Source organism: Chrysoperla carnea, chromosome 1 (genome assembly GCF_905475395.1).
Source record: "Chrysoperla carnea chromosome 1, inChrCarn1.1, whole genome shotgun sequence".
In the NCBI taxonomy this organism is placed as follows: Eukaryota; Metazoa; Arthropoda; class Insecta; order Neuroptera; family Chrysopidae; genus Chrysoperla; species Chrysoperla carnea.
The window spans coordinates 43,241,239-43,265,892 of record NC_058337.1 but is presented as its reverse complement, the minus strand read 5'-3'; the positions used below and the strand labels follow the sequence as shown (position 1 = coordinate 43,265,892).

The following is a 24,654-nucleotide window of genomic DNA, read 5'->3' as shown; positions in this document are numbered from 1 at the left end:
ATATTACACACATATGTTTGTTCTTAGTGTCCAGTCTAACTTAAAACAATAGCGTGTGTCTGTTAGTCGAAGTAATAAAGTTCAAAAAGAAAGATTACCAACTAAGAAAGGACTGTACAAGTTTTAATATGAACTGAGGTTTGTCACTTTAAATTTGTATCAGAAAAATCAGTTTTTTATTAAATAATCTAAAGTATAGTTATTTATGTTTCATAGCATCAAGGTACATTTTTACAGATTTTTCAAAACATTTCAGGTCAATATCCAGGACAAAGGACTCAACCAGGACAAAGTGTATTTACAAAAAATTGAAACTAAATGACCACCACTAAGAGTTATTTACAATCTACTGTAGGAGCAACATTTAAAAATTTGATAACCAGTAATTCAAAGATGTAAGCAAAAAAGAATATATTGAGAAAAGCGCATAGGGATTGTATTTGGTTAGGAATGTAGGGTTGGGAGCATCGCGACGTTTAACTAAATTATAATTAAGGTAATAATGGATATTAAGTTTTACGGTGTTAAACTAAAATGAGATAATATTTTCAAGTGAAGCGTTGTTAACATATCACAAAATTGATTTTCAATTTTCGTGCCTTTATACTTTTTTTGTCACTCGCTAACGTAAAGCCGATATTTTGTCTCAACTTCCATGTATCCAATTTCATACTTTCGATTCAAAGAAATTTCTAAAACGCGTGAAAGCTAAATGTTTTGTTACAAAATCAGGTTCTTATTTCAGCCCTTTTTCTGCTTACAATCATTCCTATTGCTTTCCGATCCTGATTTCTATTGTTTAATTCATTCAGTAAACTTTCTGACTATAATTGAGAAAGAAGCGTATTTTACATTCTAACTATATCAGTAACTTGTTTCCCCGTGTTGACATGTAAAAGTGAAGGTTCAACAGCAAAATGGGCACACAAAAAAAACATGGAGTTTTACGTTTTCAGTAAAAACCTCTATTGCTCGGACTAAGTGTTTGTATGGTTTAACTGCAAACAAACAAGACGGTCAGTCAACACAATAAACTTAATATTGTATGTTATTACAATTTATGTGACAGATATGTACACTTTTTACAAGGTATACTACACTCATTATCTTGATATGAAAATAAAAACGAAATTTAATATCGATATCAAAAACGAAATAATGATAGTTGATTTTTTACTTCGTCATATTCCTCAAAAACAATTTTTGTAAAAATAATACCCAATCTTATACTACGAGGATATTCTGAAATATTTTTAACGTTATACCAGCTTAAAAATAAGTCAATTTTTAAACTGAAAGGAAAGTTTAGATTATCAAAGGTAGGTTAGATTTTGGAATCATCAAAGACTTTTGCTTAATTTTTTTAATAGTTTAAACTCACTCTTATAAACTTCTGTCTGGAAGCTATATCAAAAAAAAATCTACTATTTACTCTACGCCAATTATTATTACGCCAAATGGAAGCAAGACACTTTCAGTTTCAAATTTAGATCAAGCAACATAAATATTATGTAAAGGGCGTGTTTTTTGAAAAAGAATAAACTTTAAACCCAAATTAAACACAAAGCAATATCAATCACCACATTGGATTCATTAGAGAGCTAAATTATGCCATTTGAGATAAAATATGATTTTGAGCTTATGGGCACCATGTCTGGCTCGAATGAAGAGTAAAGAAGTGTGCATGGTGCTAAAAGCACACTTCACAAACATTGTTACTACTGGGAGTAAATTTCACACCAGCCTGATAGTTTGTGCTGAATATGTTTTGTTAATTCCATGTCAAAAGGCAATAATAACGGTTCAAAATTTGAAAACTAGTACCATTTGTATGATCTTGTGTGTTTGTGTGAATAAGATATATAAATGAGATTAATAGGAATTCAACATTTATCGTGATGTTGCCGAGATAAATCTCTAACTGCTCGAAAAAATGTCAAAATAGACTTAAAAATTACTTAGGTCCCTTAGGACCAGAATCATGATAAATGACAATTGATATTATTTAGTGGATTTAATTTCGATTTAGAGTTTATTTCCTGAAAAAAAAATTCGTTATTTATGTAATAAAATTTTTTTTACATGGTGTTGGGGTTCGGTGAATTAATTATTTAGTGATTACTTGAAATAATGATCTTCTATTAATACTTGAACCATACTAATTGAAAACACAATACAATACGAAATATATAAAAATAAATAAAATCAATTAGCAATCAACTAATTAAACGAAAATGTGAGGCGTGTCTCAAAATTACGGTAGAAATTTCCAAAGGAAAGAATATTTAATTTTACGTAATTTTTATTTTTCGTGAGTCATTTTTATTTCTATAAGCTTTTATTTTGCTTGCAATGTATACAAATGTATGGTTGTCTTAAGTAGCATCCCGCTTTTCCTATCGTTTTCACCATATTTTATATACATGCGGTTTAAAGTCTTAAATTAAAAATTTAAACAAAAAATACTTTTTAGAGCACAGGCTTTTATTGTACCAAAAAGTAGAAAATAATTTTTTCTATGAGTCACTCATACATGATTATACGTAAAAGCTTGAGGCGCTAAATCTAAATCTAAGTTACAAGATTCCACTCGAACAAACATAGTTACATACATACATTGAGGTGCTACGACTCATAGAAAAAATTATTTTCAATTTTTTAGTACAATTAAAGATTGTGCTCTAAAAGGTATTTATACTTAAATTTTTGTATTATAGAGCACACACAAATTTTTACCACCAATCACTATTTACAAGGAAAAACAGTTTTTAGTACCATCATTTTTTCAAATTTAAAATATTAAATACCTTAAAAATAGTTTTTAGTGCGAGATACTCATTTTTGACGATATAACAACAGTAAAAATAACGCAAAAGATCTATTTTCAGCAATATATTAAGATTATAAATAATGGAGATCGACCGACCTCTTGTTTCTTTAATTGTATAGTTTATAACTTTTGCAATTTTTTTTGCTGAAAAACGCTTCCGGGGCATTTTTATAGACAACATTCCAAATCCAACGACCTTTCACACGTATTTTTGCGATCATTATTTCTATAGTTCACCAATTTGAATTTTTCGAATAGAAGTACATTACTTTGTTAAGGAAAAATACGACTTACTTTATTCGCCACTATCTCTTAAAATTATTACCTATAATTCCTAGCAATAAAGTTTAGCAGAATAGAGTGTGAGATAATTTCAACTTAAAATTGTTCAAGAATTACGGTCCTAAAACTTGCAGTTTTTAAAAGCAATAATGAAGATACCGATTCTAATGATACCAATTATGAAAAATAACATAATTAACCAACTTATTTGGCACCTTGTATCTAACACCCAACAAAATCTGATTTGTGTACATAAAATTTAATTGAATTACCCGCTGGCTACATAAATGATACAGATTATATATTATTATACTCATCTGAAAAGGTGTCGATTTTTTTTACCCTTTAGTCAGTAAAATTCAATTCAATATTCCTGTCTGTTGATAATACACTGGTTTGAACTAAATACTGGTAGGTACTGTTTTACTTGTTTTATTCTAGTATTTATGCTGATGATACCTACCATCATCAGAGGACATCACTACCAAACAGTATGTTAGTTGCATCATGTATAATCATCTGTTATTAAACATCAACATTACCTTAATAATTTGGTAGCGCGTTAATGGGAATCGATACATCTAACACCAAATCTAATGAAGAAATTTGATTACAAAATATATTGTATACACAAACCAAGTATGAAAATGTGTTATTCAGGTACGGATTTGGCTATTTTAACGTAATTTTGCTTTGTATATTTTTTCATAACTAAAAACGTCAACAAATATTGTCAAATCAAAGACGTTGGTTTTACGCAGTAAAAAAAAGTACTAATTACAAGAAAATATTTATTTAACATGGTAGCAAGTAAGTTTTTTTTTTGCTTCAAGAACAATTTGAATCAAATACTTATTTTCTCGAAAACAGTATCAAAACCTGTTACTTTTTATTTTAAATATTCACGAAAATCTCGATTTCTAAAGTAATTCAGCGCGGTTATACTCAAATAAAGCCAACTGTATTTTTATTTTCAAAGGAGAAGTATAAGCAAATTTTTATAGGAAAAATACACATTCAGATTTTGAATTCCTAAAATGAGGGCGTTTATTTGAAGGTCAATATATTAACCTATTAATAGTGCGAGATGAAACATTATTATATCTTTTGTATTGTCCAGTATTGTTTCTACATTTTTTTTAAAATACGAATAAGTAGTGAAATTTACAAAATTTAAAAAAACCCCGACAAATTTTTCGGGTACCGAACCCTGAACTCACATTGAAGCCAATCTAAGGACACTCTCCATTAAATTACTTTTCAAACAAAACCAAAAAAGTAAAAATCGGTTCTTCCGTTTAGGCGCTACGATGCCACAGGCAAACAGACAGGCAGGCACACAGACAGAGACACACACATAGCGTTCAAACTTATAACACCCGTTTTTCTACATCAGGGGGTTAAAAAAGTAATTTTTGTACTAAATTTTACAAAGAACGTGGTCTTATCGGTGCGTACTCTAAAAAGAAGTAATCAAAATAAACAATTCAGTTAACTTTTCAATGCTCCGGTTCGTACTGGATTACTTAAAATAATTCTTCTTATCACTAAGTCTGGAAATTTAATATTTCAATGGAGCTATGAATAAATGAATTACGATCCTGACTGATTAAATATAAATTCATTTGCTCACTCACTCATCACTGTAATAATTTACATGTCGTAGGTATTAAAACACATCCGATGTACTGATTAAAATCTAGGCATTACGGGCAAATATGATAGTAGGAAAATGAATGACAACAAAATGAGTTAAAACATTTAAAATGTTCATTAATATCAATAAAATGTATGTATTCACGAATTTTCTGAGCTAAGATTGCGATTGTCTAAATTATGATCTTGAAAAGGGTAATCAGCGGAACAATTTTATAACATTCTGAAACATTCTAAGTTTCTTTTAAGAAGCCAATGAGTTTAAAGCAGGATAATTAACAACTAAAACGTCAGGCAAAAATACTTATGGATAATCAAAGTACTTTAGTTGAGTAATTTGTTGTATAACTTCCCATCACTTCCACCATTGTCTTAAAAATATTTTCCCAACATTATTCGACGTTTCTGATAAGAAAGTTTATATTTGCGGAATAGGACCGCACAATCAACTAGTTTGAAGTTTTTACAGTTTGTACAACAGCTAATATTAATGATATTATAGCAAAAACGCAAAATAACATCTAGGAGATACCAGTGGCTAGCTAATCGTCAACTTCGTTTGTATCCTCCAATAGCTAATTGTATTGCATCATGAGGCTAAATAATATTCCAGTTGATTTTTAACCCCCAAACTAAAAAAGAGGATTGTTATAAGTTTGACCGCTATGTGTTTGTACTTGTCTGTGTATGTGTGTGTGTGCGTGTGTGTGTGTGTGTGTGTGTGTTTTTTTTTTTTTTTTTTTTTTTTTTTTTTTTTTATAAAGCGAAGAAAATTCATTTATGAATCTCTGGCTTAGATGTTTTGCCTGGTATGTCGGACTCGGACATTAACTTAAGATGACGTGTTAATGCTAATACCGACTAAAACCTCCGCTATCCTCTGAACTCTGGTCCTCCACGGTATCCGCCGTTAGGCATTACTTCGTGGGGGGAGAATTTAGCTACTGCTTTTTCTTCTGCTAGCTAAGATGTTATTCCTTCTTTCTTCTAGCTGTTGTCCTGTGCCCTTCTTCATGTGTGTGTGTGTGTGTGTGTGACTATCTGTGGCACCGTAGCGCCTAAACTTATGAACCGATTTTGATTTTGTTTTGTTTGAAAGTTAATTTAATGGAGAGTGTTCTTAGGTATGTTTCAAATGCTAAGTTTAGGGTTCCGTAGCCGAACAATTTGTCGCGGATTTTTTTAATTTTGTAAATTTTACTTGTTTAAATCAAAATGACGCTTTGTGATAAAGACTTGAATCACAATTGATTTTCAATTAAAGTTTTATAACACAACGACTCGCAAATTAAGAACAAAATACAATGAGTAGCTTTTCGTTAAACTAAGTATAAATCTGTGATCTTTATATCAATGAAAAAGATCACCTGTATGGCCTAATAAATGGTTCATTTTTTTGGTACAACGGCGCTGAGATCTTATTCTCGCATTATCTTATACAAATATTATTACCAAAATTTTATAATTTTTTCCATCCCAATTGTAAGTCGGAGCAGTTACACTCCTTTTTTTAACGTACACTGACAGTTTATAGTTTAGTACTGAGGAATAAATAATTAAATAATGCAGATAAACTACCCTCTGGTGAAAAAATGGAAAGTAAAAAGTTGAAACCAAGGGTTAGATTATCGCTCTATTTGGTATTTTAGTATTAATCAGTAGTTTGTGTTTAAAATATTACAGAAATTTTACTTTAGTATTGATGGAGATTTAGTCACCTTACTATGTATTCCTTGTTATTTATGTCTAGATTTAGAGCATAATAACGGATTGATTTTAATACTTACGACATAGTATATGTATCTAACACAAGATAGTGATTAAACTGCACTACTTAATTAGACACCAATCAACAGTATTTAATTGAAACCGCAATTGACAGTGATATCAGTGTTGATATATCGTCTCCTTTCGTTACTTAATCACACTAATCTCAATGTATTATATTATATAGAGTTACAAAGGACATATACCTACACATCTTCCTTTTCAATACAATATAATGTAGGAAGCAATACAAATTATCTAAATATAATTAATCTAAAATATGAAAATTAGCTGTCCATGAATCTTAAAAAACTGTTTTACCATTGAAGGACTACAGTGTTGTAATTTAGTTCAATGATAAATAAGAAACTTAAAAAAGGTTAATAATACTTTACCCGATGTTATTTTTATATTTCTAGCGCCCTCATAGAATCTCTCCTTTTCATACTCAAATAATGAGAAGGATAATCAACTCTCCGACATGACCAAACTTTGTCCGACACTAAATTTCGAACTTCAAGCACTCTGCTATTGAATGTCAGGCACCAGCTAACAGTATTTGAGTGTGAAAGAAGATATAAATATTAATTAATTTTAATCGTGGTGCAATTAAAACTTTGTGAAACCAAAACTTAAGAAGCGCATCTCTCTCAATGTTTTTTTCTTCCAGTGTTGTTAAAATACTTAAGGCCTACATCCACACAATAAATAAGCTTTAAAAAAGTATTGCTTAAAAAAAAACTATTTGTATTATGTATTTTGCATTTTTGTAAACCAATTCAAAAAATTAAAAACTATTTTTTTTTTATTTTGGTTCCATTCTAAATAATATTATCGCGTACAAAATACAAAGCTCCTTCTTATAATCTTTATAAATAGCTCCAGCATTATTACTCAATCATATACAGGATATGGAAGCAATTAAATATGTTAGTTACAATATTTATTTCTTTTTATAATATTATTTTAAATGTGCAATTCAAACATGCCTCAATATAATGTAAGGTTGATACAAAGCATTACAACGTAAGTTCATAGCCAAGAAGTGTAAATTTAAAAGGCCTTCTGTACATTCAATAACTATTACCGGTTTAGATGAGACATGGGTATAAATGTTGCCTAAGGGCTTATTTAAGCATTATATGGTGATTGGTGTGCATGATTTGATTGTATTTCCATTTAGTACAACAAAATTTCAATATCCATATGGTTATATGAAGGTATCCTAAGCCCCCTCTAATAAATCGTATTATCAACATAATTCATTTAGTAATACAAAGTGGCACAAAAGTAATCATCCTACTATAAAATGGTCATATTGTTTGTTGAAGTTACGCATTACCATTGATAAATACACCACCAAATCGGCGGGTCGCTTAATAATGCTTGGTCTTACAAATATTATATCTAGGAAAATTATTGTAAATGATGTGTTCTCTTTCACGCGGCTGGGAAAGTTTTCTATTGCTTCCACAAGCTACAATTTGACGGATTCTCACTCTTTTGTAACTTCCTTATAAAGATAATTGAGTAAGAAATATCAACATAGTTTTGCCCGGAATTGATTTTATCTACCTTCATGTAACACGTGAGCCCTCGCGTTATGAAGAATTTGCTGACGCTCGTATTAAAACATAAATAACTTGTATTTTTCAAATGGAATATGTGGTTGAAAATTTTTCTATCCTTAATCCTAATAATTAAGAGAGCCATAGAAATCTATTTTCGAACTATACATATTTCAGATTTTTTTCAACCAATCTACAGTTTTTAAAAATATATGTGTACTTTCGTAGGTTTAATGTAAATCGAACTCAGTAAATTTAAAAAAAATCCATAGCGCAGGAGCTGCGTTAGCTAGGCAAATTCTCCCAGAGATTGGACAACCCCTCTCCCCCCACTTCTCACAAACGAATTTCCAAATACCAAAATCCTTCTTATACATAAGATTATTTCTCTGATCTAATATTTTCACTTTCATACATCATTCAGTTATCACGTAACCAAAAAATTTTTAAGCAACTAATGAATTTAAAAATGAAATTATGTAGAGGTTATGATTTACAAAGTTAAAGAATATTTAACGCGAGTGCTGGCGGGTTAAAAAGGATTTCCGTTGCCCGAAAATTTAAAAATCGTAGAAATAGCAATTTTAAGTTGTCAGGCAACGGACATCCTCTTTTATTCGGTGTCGGGCAAAAATATTGTTGTATTTGTTATCGTCTTAAAGGAGCAACGAAAAAACGGATATCCGTCAAATCAAAAGCTACGTGGGAAGAAAGAAGTGGAAGAATTGTCATAGATCAAAAAGTTACTTACTATTTGGAATATTTAGAGGAATAAGTTACTCTCTTTTAGGATACTTTAGGTTGAAAGGATCTCAACTGTTGTCAGAATCGTTTAAAGGTCACAATTTAAATTAATTTGAATAACATTGGCACAGATAATGAATTATTTAAAAATAAGGAATTATAAATTGAATACCCTTACAATTACAAATTAATTGTTTTAGATAATAATGGTTTTAAAAAGTAACTAGTACACATTATACATATGCATAAAAAAGAAAGAAAGAGAGAGAATTTGCATATTTACCATACAACAAAGAGAGCCATAGAAAGATATTAAAATTTGGTAAACATACTATGAAGTGAGGAAGAATATATGTTCTAGCATGAGCAACGTTAATGTTAAAATCTTTCAAGCATGCATATCGCGTGTTAGCAGCAGCAAGCACCAGAGAGTTCTTTTGAGGAAGATGATGGGGCAATGCCGCTTGAAACAATAGTGGTTTTAGAAATGTGTGATATGTATAGTTATCGGAAATGGGCACACGCATACTGTACAAACATTGTGTGAACCAACAGAGATAAACTCATTTACAGTATTAATTTACCGAAAAAAAAGGTCATATTATACATAAATGATTTTCCACTTTTCATACTGATTTTTTCTTTTTGTATGTTGATAGTAGTATATACGAATGTTTAAAAAAAGTTTTTAATTAGATTAACTTTAGGGGTAAAAAACAAATTTTGTTTGCTCATTGTTAAATGCAATATAATTTTCTCGCTAATTTAATTGAACGGAAAATATTTGTTTTCGGCTTTTACATTTTAATATAAGCTATTCACATTTTTTTTCAATAGAATTTATTTCAACGTTAAAGATGTTTTTAGTAAAATACTCAAAGAGAAATTATAAAACATTAAATACGTAAACAAGATATTGACCAGTGTTTTGGAAACGGCTTATAGCATATTTTTACCCGACTTTCAAGGAGTGGTATGTATGCATGTATGTATGTATATTTGTTTTTGAATTTCTTTATTACCTCGTATCTTCCAAACCGCTCAATGAATTTCAACATTTAAGGTATTTAGATATCTTTATATTTCTCTAAAAAACCCAAATGTTCTCAGGTCGGTGTTAAAAAACAAAACAAAATGACGAATTTTGAAGCAAAATAGTAAATACGTTAATAAAAAAAATTAACCTAACCTATCAAGTAGGGTATCAAGATATATATAAGTAATTTGTTTAAATTTAAGAGTGTAATAAGAGGGTTATTTTAGTGCTGGAACACTCAAAAATCTAAAAAGAAAAAAATAATATTGGCATATTTCATTAAAATTAAAAATTCTTCGAATTACGGATCGGTGAAGTGGGAGGCTACAAAAAAAAAAAACACGGTACCCTGGCTGACACGATTCCAGTACTTGTAGTGATCCGAAAGAAAAACATTCTTAATTGGTAAAGATGTTGCTATCGTCTAGACCTAACCCAAAAAAAAAAAATTAAAAACTTGGTGTCTAAATGAAAAATTATTTTATTGTTTTGAGCCCTTTTTTTGACCTTTTCCAAATTTTGAAAAATAGTCTTTGAAATTATTTAAATTAGAGGTTCGGACGACAGAAAGATTTCCACCAAATTGAATCGGTCGAGTAGAACTTGAGATATTATGTCTGCAACATCGAAAAATTCAGTTTTAAGAAAACGCGTTATAAGTTTCGGGTAATATTCCGGCAGAGTAACTCGAATAATAATATAACTCACTTTGAATTAATCGGTGATCCCAAATTGATACATTAGACATTCTTCTACTTCATAAGTAATGTCTTGCAAAGTCATTTCTGCTAACCGAGTTGTTTTCCCTTCTTCTGAAGCAGGACATATTCTTTAGAGTCTAATTTTAAAAAATATGCAAAACAAAATCGATTTTTTCAAATTTTGAGATCAGAATACAGCCTTAAATCTAATTTTCGTTTATCAAGGAACATTTTCTGCAATTATACTTAGACAGAGAGCAACTATACAAACAAAACAGTATGTACAACACAGAAGGAAAAGTCTGTGCAATAAAGCATGCTATTAATTTCAAAATATCTAGATATGGATGGTTTAAAATTATATAAAACTCGTTATATAATACAAATGGTCTGTAAGAAATTAAACTGTAACCTACAGTTGACTTAAATATCAATGAAAATACAAGGACAAAATAAATTTGTCGTTTGTAAAAAAAAATATAGCAATATTTCACATAAAGTAAATATATTGAAACGAAGGAAGAATTTAACCAATTTTGAAATATTTATTAGGGAAATAATAAAGCAAGACAAAGCCAATGTTCAAAAATAAAACAATGCTAAGCCATAATTCATTTTAAAAACATTAAAATAAACGCACACACAGACGGGAGGACAACATTTCTTGAAATATACAACGTTTTTCGGTAAAAAGTCATGGTATGTGTATTATATACATCCTTTTTTGCTATATTATTATTATTATATTCATAAAATAATTTCTAGAAAATATTATATGCCATAAATATATTTAAAATAACGCTGACACAAATTGGGCGTCTCGTATTTTTCAACCCCTAAAATTATATTGTTGAATATCAAAGGCGTCATATTCATAATAATCGTATGTAAAATTTTCTTGAATAATTGCCGGCCAATGTTCTCTATCCAAAATAATTCCAAAAAAGACAGCATATGCAACTTAAGGTAGTACCAGCACCAAGACAAGTTTAGACTTGTGGTTGAAATTATTTGTACCTAATTACTTTCAACTTTGATAATGAATTTTGTTATAACTTCATGAGAGTAGACGAAAATTAAGAATAAAATATTTCGATATTTGCTCTGGTTATCGAAATATCGAAAGCTAAATAATTAAACAAAATTTTCATTTTTCGTTTTTTTGAAAATTACTTCAGATATCGAAAAATTTTATAATTACTTTTCGTATTCTTACATCAAAATTGAAAAATAAATTTTTTTAAATTTGTTGTCCGACGACCGTGCTCATACATCCTTAATAAGTCAGGCACAACGGTTTTTTTTTTTTTTTTTTTTTTAAATTATTTATTAGGGTTTTAACTTGGGAATTTAAATATTTTTTTTAATTATTTCTACAGACTAGTAGTTTTAAAGAAATCTATGAAAACATATCATCCGTCTACTGTTTTCCAATAAGACCAATGTTAAATATGCATACTTTTTGAGTCATTTATTTATTAAAATGATCGGGCACCCCCCGGCCCCCTAAATTTTTCAGGATGGATTCAGAAGTCAAACTACATATAAAAAAAATCAAGCCTTTATCCAACATTACCCTGGCCCTCGTACATCCTTAAAGAAATATGTAAGATATGTTTTCACTTATTGATAAAAACTACAATTTGTTTAAATTCTGTGTTGAGGCAAACTCAGATCTTTGATTTAATAAAAAGTAAATAATAATTTAGTTCAACTGGGAAAATCACTGATACTATAGGACAATAGTCCTGATTTGTTCCGCTCTGGATTTGTCCCCAATCTAGTTACTTCCACATATATAACACAAATATAAATTTTGTATGAAATGTGATGTAATGCCACACCCAACTATTCACTAAAGTTAGAAGGTAAAAAACAAAAGTAAATGTTTGGTTGTATAAAAATTCACAAACGATTCATTTATATGTGCAACATTGTCTCAAAGATATAAATGCACCCTTTTTATATATTTATTTCTTGGACACATGTGTGTCCAGTTAACATTTATATTCACCTAAGTAATATTATATCAGACTCGACAAATTTATGACTGAAACCAGAAAATAAACACCATATGGTGTGACAATATTTTTCTTAATTCTCAATTCGCTGAGCCATTCCCACTTCATCAGTTGTTGAAGACAATAATTTTGTTTCTTTTTTTATTGTCATAGATTTTAAGACACTAGGTTGATACTCGCCCGCTTCACTGGACTTAAAAGTATAAACAAACGCTTTATAGCCTGCACCTCTCTTGTTCTCACTTATCTTCCTTCCGTAACACTCGAAGCGATTGTTTTACACAGCTAAAATGTATGAACAGTTTTCAATTTTTTTAAGTGTAAAATGTCATAATTCATTGAGTATATCAGAAAAAGTGGCCATGAATTGTTTTTATATTTACTAAATCAAATTTTTACAGAAATCTTTAATTTATGGTTCAAAAGGATGATTATAGGAGAAGCAGTAAAATGTCATATAAATTAAATTTTTTGAATAATTTGTTTTTTAAATATATTTTTATAAATTATATATGTGTTATTCTGATGTATGAGCTATATTGATGTAAAGTTTCATTCGAATCCATTCGATAGTTTTTGCGTAATAGCGTAACAAACAAACAAACAAACAAACATCCTTACTTTCACATTTATAATATATAGGAAGGGATTAAATAGATTATTTTCCGCTCCTAAATTTTGGAATTTTCGAAAAATGTCAGGATAACCAATTACTCCGTTCGTATCAGTGCAAACACAGGTTAATTAATCATCTGACGTGATTATTATACTTGACAATATGTCGCTGTTATTCTGCCAATCAGCAAGAAATTTTAAGTACCAGCCGTGGTATTTACCGATATCATCAAAATTCTGTTGCCGAAGAGTTTATTGAAAACAATAGTTTACGTTGCGAAGGAGTTGTATCTGGTGGGACGTCGTCTAAGCGGGTTTCACCTTTCGAGATCTACATGATTATATTGAAACAGCATATTATAGGAAAATGACAAAGAGTTCTTTTAAAATAATTTTACAACCTTATTTTATAAACTTTCATAGCATGTGCGTAATAATAGAATCGCATTCGAAGGATTCTTTTGCTACTTTGCGACGATATTCTCTATGGCAATTAGTAGAACCTTGATTTGGACTATGAACTTCATTGTAATAAATGACATCATGACAGCATATATAACGTCTAAACCAAGACCCCACGTAGAACGATAGCGAATATGAACTTCAAATAACTAATATTTATCACTACATGGTAAAATAAATACAGCTGCATTTCGAATAATAAAAAAAAGTTACATAAAGATATGTCCACTTTTTATTATTACCGACCATAGACGCAACCAGGTAAATACAAATAATGTTCTATTTTTGTTTACAAAATACTATGCGATTTAACGATAGCAAATATTCAGGAAAAGCAAGCAGTATTTAGTCGTGTTTGTGTGGCTTGTATGAAAAGTAGTTGCCTACGTGTGGCTGTTCAACTGTGAACATGTTGTTAGTTGAAATATGCAAACCTAGGTCTTGTAGCTTTATAGTCCACTAACTCATATATATCTACGTGTCCAATAAACATTCACTTGTTTTTACTGTCGACAATGCCTACAAATACGCTGCTATCTCTAGCATTGCATACTAGTCTAGGATTATTACTCGTTCATGTAGATTATATTATTACACTACCAAAATAGTTTTACTCTAGTAAAAACGTTCGTATTTAAATATGCAGGTTTGTTTTATTTGAAAAAGGTAAAAGAAAGGTATGTGCTTTTATTTTAGATATTTATGCTACGTGGAACACTCAAGATTCACGAAATTAGTTGGTTCGAATAGAAATCAATATTGTTACTAGAATATTTACTTAAAGGTAGCATCATACGTAGCTGCTTTAAAATTGCTAAATAACAATATAGTTCGGTAGGTAAATGCGAAATAATTCTAATCTTTTCACGACGCAACGTATTTTATATCAGGTATTCATTATTATTTAATCATCAACCTGAAATTTTTTATAGGAATTTTCTTTCCTATAAATTCCAAAACGTCTGACAGTTTTTCATAACGTCTCCACAATCAAAATTAGATCAGTCAATAAGGCAAGGCTTTCAGCTACCCACACTTTTTAAATTCAAGTACTTTTGGAGTTTCTTTTATTTGTGAGACAAAATTTTTCATAAAAGTAAAAAATGAAACAAATTGTAGAAAATAAATGAATCCCCACTAAAATTTAATTCACTCCACGCTTCTAAGGATACCCTCATGCCAAAAATAAATCCCTCAAGGAGTGTAAAATATTTTATTATTCACTTTTTTCTTAAAAATGTTTCCTCGTGTCAGCTCATTTCATTTGACTTTACGGAACCTATATTCTGATAACCCCAAAACTGTCTTCAAAAGAAGGAGAGTGGGATGTTCTTGATGAAGAAATTAAATAAATTTATTAAAGTTACTTAGAAATTAAACTTACGGTGTAATTTTTAATTCGAAAATTTCTAATTTTTATTTGTACTTCAATCGATGTTTCTTTGGAGACCTACTATTTCATATAAATAAGTAACACAGTTATATATCTTTACGAAGATGAAAATTTAAAAAAAAATCTAGAGGTGCCGTGGGACACTAGAAGGAACTATGTTCCATTCGCACCTTGGTACATTATAAATGTAGCGCTTACTCTTTGTATTTACAAAATATTTTCATTAAATTTAATATATTAATTCAAAGTCAAATACTTGTTTAATTCTTTAAATAATTTAATTTTATAGCTACTTTTGGTTTTTACTGTATGAAATAATTGTAGTATTAGTTTAAAAAAGACATACTTCTAATTTAGTAATCAACCCAATATGTGAATATTATGTTTCGTTTGATTAGGATATTTATTATGACATAACATAAAAATTTCATTGCACTTACTTTAAATTATCTCAATTTTCTTTAACTTTTGATAACTTTCACAATTCAATTTTTTAACTGGTAAAACATAAAATTTGGACAAAAAATATACAAATTGAGATTAAGAAACATTTTTGCATTTTCTCAAAATTCATGCAAACCTGAATTGATTGAAAAAGTTTTAGTTTCCTAGGTAACCTAGACGTCGGTTTTTGTGTCGGTGTTTTTTAACTCCCCACCAACAAACAAATATCGTGTGATAAGGAACATATTGAGCCAATTGATTATTGTTTCAATTTAAAACCAAACCAAACAAACTTTCAGAATATGGTGTCCGTACATAGAGATTGTGTGGCGCTATTACTAGTTTTTTTTTTACCTTGACATTATTGAAAGATATCATAAACATTAAAAGACAAATACAATAACATATATTTTTGAGTTTGAAAAGAGAAATCTATTTCCAAAAATAAAAAAATTCTAAATTGAATGTATATTATATTTGGAATTGTACAATTGAAGGTAGGTAGACACCGGTGAACGAAACAAATATATAATATATACGAACAGACAGTTTTAATGAATAGACAGCTTTTCGATGTATTTGGAAACCCTAGTGAATATTATTGAGTGACAGTCAACGAATTATTTACGAGATGTTTTTTTATATTTACCAAAAATCCAAGTCTGTATACATTTTCACAATAATACAATATTATAAATTCATAATTTTCAAAAATGAATCAGTTATTCTGTGACTAGTCTAAATAAAATATCAAAAATCGAAATAATAAATCAATCTGAGGCATGTGCCAAGAATATTAAGCTAAAATATATAATAGTTACAACTAAGATAACACGGTTTTATGACTAGCTTAACTAAACAGTAAAAAAGCATGGGGTACTAGTGAAAATTTCTTCACTTGGGACACGTTAAGCACTTTTTGTATGAACAAAAATCAAGGAACTCACGTCATTGTCACCGAACATACTAAGTTGAGCACAAATAGTTCTGATGAATGACCGCTTTTAAACATTGTGTGGCTCTGTGCGGCCCAAGACTCAATTGATCTATGTTGCTCGTTTATGAACTTAGCCTCACTTTTTACGTCCTGAGCCCGCTAGAAAAATTTCAGCTTGATATCTCTTTTCGTTTTTGAATTATCGTGTCTACTGACGCACAGTCGGAAATGAACTAATAAGGTGATTTTATGAAAACCTATACCATAACTTTGTTCGAAGCATCAATATTTTTAGGCGTTGCGTTGCAAACTTGGTACTTATATTAGTACCTTGATACACATACCATATATACAGGGTATAATAACAATTAATTAAACTTGGAGCATTAGAAATTGTGAATATATTTAAATGTAAATTAACATAATTACTTATTTAAATTTGATAGAAAATATTATTAAATTTTCAATGTACATCGTACATATAAACCATAGAATTATATGTCCATCCATACAACTATATTGAAATAGTGAATCAATGCCATGGAAAACGACACCAAAAAAAACCTACGGCACAAAATGCACGGTACGAATAGTTTTTTTAATTCGCCTAGGAATATGATGCATAAGATAATTAAATAGAAGATAACTGAATAACAAATACAGTCATTTTGTTTACCATATGCAGAGCAATATGTGCCTAACACATTAAAAATTGCAAATATAAATATCTTTAAATAAAAGAGAAGTCTCTGGGAATGAAAATTTTCTTAAAAGAATCAATAAGTAAGATACAACCTTGAGCTACCAAATTGTACCATCGCTCTAGGCCTATACAATGGTTTTTTATCGATTTTAAAGAGTACTGATACGAATATTCTACGTAAGTATGGGTCTGCAACAAAATTTCTTTAGGAAGTCGAATGAAAATCTAGTTAATATTTCAATTTTTCACAAATTCCCTATTTCCTGTTGAGTAAATATAAACACAAATTGCAAATTCAAATGTTGTACACACATTTTGGCCAGTCTAGTTAGATGACTGTAGTTTATCAACCCAAAGCTGTGTACATAGTATAATTGAATATAAGGCTTAGTTAGTTTTAGTTGTGACTAGGAACTAGAAACTATAATCTGATTCAAACCAGTAAATAGTTTCACAGATTTACCGAAAATTACAATGCTTTCTACTTAATGAGTACATTAGTTAGTTTGTGATATGATTGTTACTATATTATTGAATTACTGCTCGGTTTTCATTATAAATATAAAATGTTGTCTTTCAATTTTAACTGTATTTTTGTTTGCAATGATTAGCTTGCTGTATATCTTTATTGTCTTCTGGAAAGATTTTGACACATAAAAAAAAATTCACAAATATTCGAAGTATGAAGTTTATCAAACTAAATTTATATAAACATGGTGGAAGCGCAAATAAATGCATGTAGTGGTTGATTTAGGTTCGATCACGCCCTAGATTCCGTCCGACATGGCATCCTTTTTTGCTCTTTGCAAAAGTGATTATTGAAATTTAACATTTAATTTTCAAATATTTATCATTTACAAATGAATATTTATAGTAGTGAAAAAAAGAGTATAATTCAATCTCATAGTTGAATAAAAACATAATTGCGCCTTTTAAATATTAGTAACTTTTTGAATTTTGGGCGCCCCTCAAATGTTGCATCTGTAGGCCTAAGCCAAAATCTGCCTCTGCTCCGCCTAAAAAGCACGTAGGAAAAGTTTATATTCAGATAAATTTTATTCTATCATTTTATAATATATCGTTAAAGACAATGCAAATATATAACTTCAAAGTAATACTTATATCGATTGAAGGAAACACAGTCAATCAAATATCTTAATAAAAGAAGTTTAGTTGCTATATTTCGTGAATAAAAGCTTCTATTAAAAATGTTTTCGCAGTATGATAACCGAGATTCCTAATTAATTGATATCACAAACGCCACGCATAGGGTGTATGAGCAGATACTATAATGCACCTTCTCAAGTGATACAATTCGATACCGTTTTCCAACTTTGTGTTTATTTCAAATAAACTAATTCTGTGGTAAAAGAAAATGGCATTAGATGGCATTATAATATAAATTTTCAAGTCATCACTACCTGGATGAAAATAGGGAAACACATCGCATACACAAACCATAACGCAGCTGTTATTTACTATACACTAACGATAGGCGTCGAGACGCTCTTGTGAAGTTTCTATATGAGTTTAATCTGTGCTATGTTTGATACTATACTAACAGATGGCGTTACTTTGTTCTGTTTTAAATTAGTGTTTTAATAGTTTACTAGAAAGTTCTATTTATACAATCTTATTAAAAACAAATGATTATTGTTGACTTTGTTCGAAATAAGTTTTTAACGACACTTTTAAAATACAAATTATATTATGCAAATATTGACAATAAATTTAAATGAAATAATTATTAATGATTTAATCAAAGTTTATCCGCTGATATCAAATCACGTTTTAGGTAGATAAAAAATTACTCATTGATTTGCTGTAAGCTTGTGTTGTAAATCCATTCTAAAAGATGTAAGATAAAAGTTGATATTAGATGATTTTGGCGAATTTAAATAAATTTTCGATACCAATATTTAATTCTTAATATAAATTTAAAAAAATACGATTTTTCCTTACGGTCCAATATTGGGACTATAAGTTGCCATGCGACAAACGATACCTCAAATAGAACTAAGATAATAGGATTAAGCCGGGTTTAATCAGGCTTTAAATAAAATAGGCTTCTTTATTCCATAGACAACTGATGTGTTTTTTAATATTGAAACCTGCTTATGACTGTCAAATTAACTGCTTGACGTCATTAGTTAGGGTAACCGCTACTCCCGATTTGATCACAAAACTCTAAAAATCGTGCAGTTTCTCCCGACTCAACTTAAAAACTCTCGATTTGAGTAAACTTTATGTTTTGTAAATAAAAATTTACTGATTATCTGTAATAAGTTTCAATTAAATTATAACTACAATTAATTTCAGTTACTACAATCAGACTTTCAAATTTTGAGGTCGTAACCCTATCTATTTGATTTTACCCATATTGATTGGAATGAAAAAGGAATTTAACAGAAACGCTTATTCAACAAATGATAATGCCTCTATGCTCCAACAGAATAATGTGACATTCTTCATCATAGGGAGATTTTGCAACGAGTTAAATATAATGAAAAAGAGAACCAATTCGCAAGGATCGAGCACAAAGTAGCTTTACTACTCCTCTTATCGATTAATTTTCGTAATTACTGTTAAAAGGATTATTTGTGAAATTAAATTAGAAAATATGAGTTTTTAGAATTTCTATTTTAATTTATATGGAGTAAATAAAAAATCGTACTCGCCATGGGAACTGATTTTAGCGCTGTCTAGTGGTAGAAAATAGAAGCTGTCTGTGACAAGTCAAATTTATGCATGGCTATGATTGAATTGTTTATTTATATTTTGATAATGAGTGAAATTAAAAAAACTAAATTATTTAAACTATGTGATGTGATTTATTTCTTATTTCTGTTGAAATTTGACTTGTCATATACAGCTTCTATTTTATACCACCAGACAGCGCTAGAGTCAGTTCCCATGGCGAATTGGAACTTTACTTTAACTAATAGAAATATCTGTAAGTTAAACTTTGGCATTTAAATATTTTCTTCTTTCTATTTCGCTATCGTTTAAAAAATGTTCCAAGTTTAAATTAATTTATACAAATTTTTATAATTCTCCATGGACTGAACTTACCTTTCGTCTTCCATTTGCTATATAATAAAGATGAAACGGCGATCGATATAAATCGCTCACAAGGCTAATTATCATTTTTTATTTCAAGTCTCTAACGCACTGAAAATTAGCCACATTGGATATCAAGATTAAATGATTCAGAATATATTGGGTGAATTGGGTATTTTCAAAAAAGAGAATATTAAGTTTAGGTCAAAGTTTATAACGCTTAGAAACATTGACTAATTAGTCCATTTTCGTTAGCCCGTCAGGTCAATAAAAAAACTCAAAAACTTATTGTCGGACAGAAGTTTTTATAGCGTGCACTGGACCTTAAAACGTAAATATGGGTTTATAAAGGAGCAGCATAGATAAATTTGGTCTTGGATCCGTAGGTTTTGTCTTGTAAACCAAAATAAATGGAACAAAAATTTAACTGTAAAAAATCCATTTTTTTCTTCATAAATATCAATATTTTTCATGAGGGTGCAAATTAGGACAAAACTGAAATTGTTCTTTTCTTTAACACCATATATAAATATAGAAAATTTGTAGGTAGGTAGCTGCAGTAGCTTCAAATAGTGAATTGATGTTAATTTCACACCAAACCAATTAAATAAAATTAGGGCCATATAAGGGCCAAAAAGGGGAAAATTATTAATTTTTTTTAATTCGTTCAAAGGAATTTACGATTTATTTTGGCTTTTTTATGGGATTTTGTGTTAACTCATTCATTTTTTTCATCATTTTTTTATATGATTCACGAATTATAATCCTAATTATATATTTATCTACCAAAATTTTCCAGTGCGGTAAAGAAATGCAATAAAATTTCTAAATCACTTTTTTTTATTGCTTATTCAATGTGGTAAAGGTTCCAAACCATAATGAAACATGAAACAGCGTCATTAATACATTTGCGTGCATTAATTAAGGTAATTTAATGAATGTAATTAGGTTATTTATTTTTACATAAATACATCGCTAACGAAAGAGTAACAAAGTACTTGAATGAAAAAACATTCTAAAATGTGTTGTTATGCATAAATTTGATTACTCCAACAAGAACACCTTTTCGTTATGAGTAAAATGCACGCTAAAGTTGATTTGAATGCAAAAATAAAATGTCTTATACTACCATGTCTTATATTATAAAATCAATGAAAAGAAAGGTGCGCCTATTACTACTAAATATCATTATACAATATCAACTTACCTTAAGTTGATGATGTGGAAGTGAGTTCACTACCTCCTGATGACGTGAACCAGTTGTGATAGCAGCACGTTCAGCATCGACCTCCATACTCTCTAAAGATGATTCAGCTTCTGACAACCATGCCAAAAAGTTATCCAACGATCGATCAAAGTTATGTAAAGAATTCATTGCTGAATTTAATAATTTACCACGATTTATGATACTAAAAGACAGATGAAAATATTTTGTTACAATTATTATAGTAAAGAATTTTATAGAGGTATTCATTGAAAAATGTTTATTAAAAAAAATTTATATCGAAGATATGGAAAAGTTTCTCAAGTTTAAACATATTTTAAATCGTTGTTATACAAAGAAATAGTGAAGACAGAACCCTATATTTTTCCAATAATTTCACGCTTCTGAATAATTTTCATTTTCGTTTCTACAATAATTGTCAGAAAAGGGCAAATTAAAGTTTTTGAAATATTTTAAGTACTCCCAAATTTTACTAACTTAATTTCCATGCACGTTGCTAGTCGTAGATACAGTGTGTATTAGAATAAAATAATCACGCACACATTTACACAGAGATATATGTCACAGTCAAAAGTATTTTTGATTACACATGTTGGTTAATAGTAATTTTGCCTGAAAAGCATTGGATAATAGTAATTTTGACTGTAAATTTGCGGTCAAAAGTGGTTTTGACTGACGTAAAGGGTCAAAATTGGTTTTGACTAACGGTTCGGGTCAAAATTAGTTTTAATAACTAGAGGGCGACCATCATGAATAATTCGGTTTAAAAACTCTGGTCAAAACAACTCGACACAAAAACAACCCGATGCCAAAATAACTTCGATCAAAAAAGAATTTTAGAGAACGTACTGTATAATTTACGGTAATAAAAATAGAAATAAATCACTCACCTCGTGTTCAAACTGTTGTATCGTATGTTGATTTGTTCAGTCATTTTCTTAACTCTAGTAGTATCATCTTGCTGATAAACAGCAATTAATTTCTGTGTTAATTGATTAAACAATTCAATGTGATGTTTATATTGATGTAACTCAGCATGGAAAGACTAAAAATAATAAATTGAATAATAAATTAATACAAATTTTATGAGACAAAATTATTTAAAAAAAAATATTATACCTTTTGTTCACGTAACTGAGCTTCTAACACATCAGCTGTATGGCCAGCTGAGGCCATACGTTGTAAACGTCCTTCCATTCTAGCTAGCCATGCTTCAACTTCCAGTCGTTTACCTTCGTAACGTTGACTATCATTAAGCATGGCATCTAATTGTGCTTTACGCTGCATCACTTTTGAATTCGTTTCGTCCCAATGTTCACGCAATTTTGTAACTATAATATTGAAAAAATTAGATTAAAAACTTATATATCGAGAATAAATTTGATCATTTTTGTACTTCAATTATTATATAAAATTAGCCGAGCCCTGTTCGTACACAAGGTATGTTCGAAAATATCTGATTTAGTTTTGATTCTGATATTTTACTGCGACAATGTTGGACTATTTTGTTAACTAAAGCGTGAGCTAACAGAAACAGTTTTCTAACCAGACCTTGCTTCCGAGATATGACCACATAATGTCGAAATATCAAAGGTAAGTAATAATCTTGTATGTTATTCAAAACTACTAGTCGTCGAAAAAGAAGCTAAGTTTCCGTTAAAACAATATCTGAGAAAATGTAAATGAGAAGAAAGGGATGGCTCCAGAAAACTATACTAAGCTAACTGATAGCCACTATCGTAAACTTTACAAACAAAGTCAATTATAATAAATAAGCAATATTGCCTTTACATGAAAAATTATTATTTTAAAAATAATTGAGAAAATGTTAGCTTAAAAGCGTAATATGAACTTTGCGTGACCATTTTTTAGTAATTAATAATTTTAAACTTTTCGTTTACATATTAGCTTATTTCGATGCCAACTCATCACCAGATACTTGGTTTACTAACTAAAATAAATAAAAATCTGATTTATTCGCAATATATCAACAGTTTCTGAGGTTTCTCTGAAAACCTTAGTACCTATATTGGTTAATTTTAACCCGAAAATTAAAAAAATTAGATTTTATTTATTGTCATTAATTTATTAGATATGTTAGAAATTTTAAATAGCTCAAACACACGAAAAATTATCTACTCGTACTATCAAAAAAAGGCTCGATTTTTGTTGCCCAGATCAAAATTCCTATTGAAAATGATATTTCGGAGGCATACAATTTTCCTAATTTCTTGCAATTTTTTTCAAGCGAACATTTGAAAAAGTTGATAAATCACAAATAAATTTTTGTCTCGTCGTTGGATGAAACTTGTTATTAAAAATTATTTTGACCCAATAATACGAAATTTGATTTATTTAACGTTAGATAAATAGTTTTTGAGATACATTTTTGTTATGTTATGTCTTGAAATATTTTACCCTGGTTGAGTAGCTTTTTGATATTAATGTGAACTGCAAGTTATTTTCTAATTACCTACTTTTAATAAAAAAGTTCTTTTTGGAGGGTACATTTGCTCCAACCGCTCTCTTAGTACGTACTTACGAACTCAAAAGTATCTTCTCAATGAAGATTGGTTTAATCGTTAAAAAATTTCTCTAGTTTTGGCAAACATCTCAGCAATGCAATATGTAATTTAAGGTTTGCAGACAGATTGTAAAGTTGAATTTTCAATGTGTTTCAACTATTGTTATTAATATCATGTATATGCTCATATAAACGAAAAATATCGGTGCACAGTTGAATTAAACATCTTGTAAGTAGTATTGTAGTAGTGACGACAACATTCCCCATTTGGGAAATAAGATACATTTGTGGACAAACTAAATTGATGTAGGAGACATATGTTCATATAAAAAGTAATTTGTGTGATTTATGTGAACAAACCAAAATAGAATAAACATACTCTATCTATGTCGTATCTATCCATTCATAATATGTTTATACAATAGATTGCAAAAAATCTCAGAAATCTTGTTCCATTTTTAAGCTCCGACGCAGAAAGAGGGGCCTATCTGTGTATCTGTATATGGCATCGTAGCTCCTAAACGGATAAATCAATTTTTTAATTTTTAACAATAAAAATAACAGAAATAAATTCTGCCTAGTTTCTTCGTCAGTTATCCAGTGGTAGTTAATTGTTCAATGGTAGAACGGACAAGAAATAAAAATAACTTGATTGAAGATTGAAGTCCACATCTGAGGGCATTCGG

The 24,654-nt window shown here is 29.4% G+C and overlaps 1 protein-coding gene across 1 annotated transcript in view; it reads right to left on the bottom strand.

Moving 5' to 3' along the window:
• LOC123305133 (dystrophin, isoforms A/C/F/G/H-like) overlaps positions 1 to 24,654 on the bottom strand; it is a 794,529-nt gene that overhangs the window by 551,774 nt on the left and 218,101 nt on the right. Inside the window, 3 exon segments of the mRNA XM_044886763.1 lie at positions 21,427 to 21,628; positions 22,335 to 22,489; positions 22,564 to 22,775. Coding sequence (XP_044742698.1) covers positions 21,427 to 21,628; positions 22,335 to 22,489; positions 22,564 to 22,775 — 569 coding nt within the window.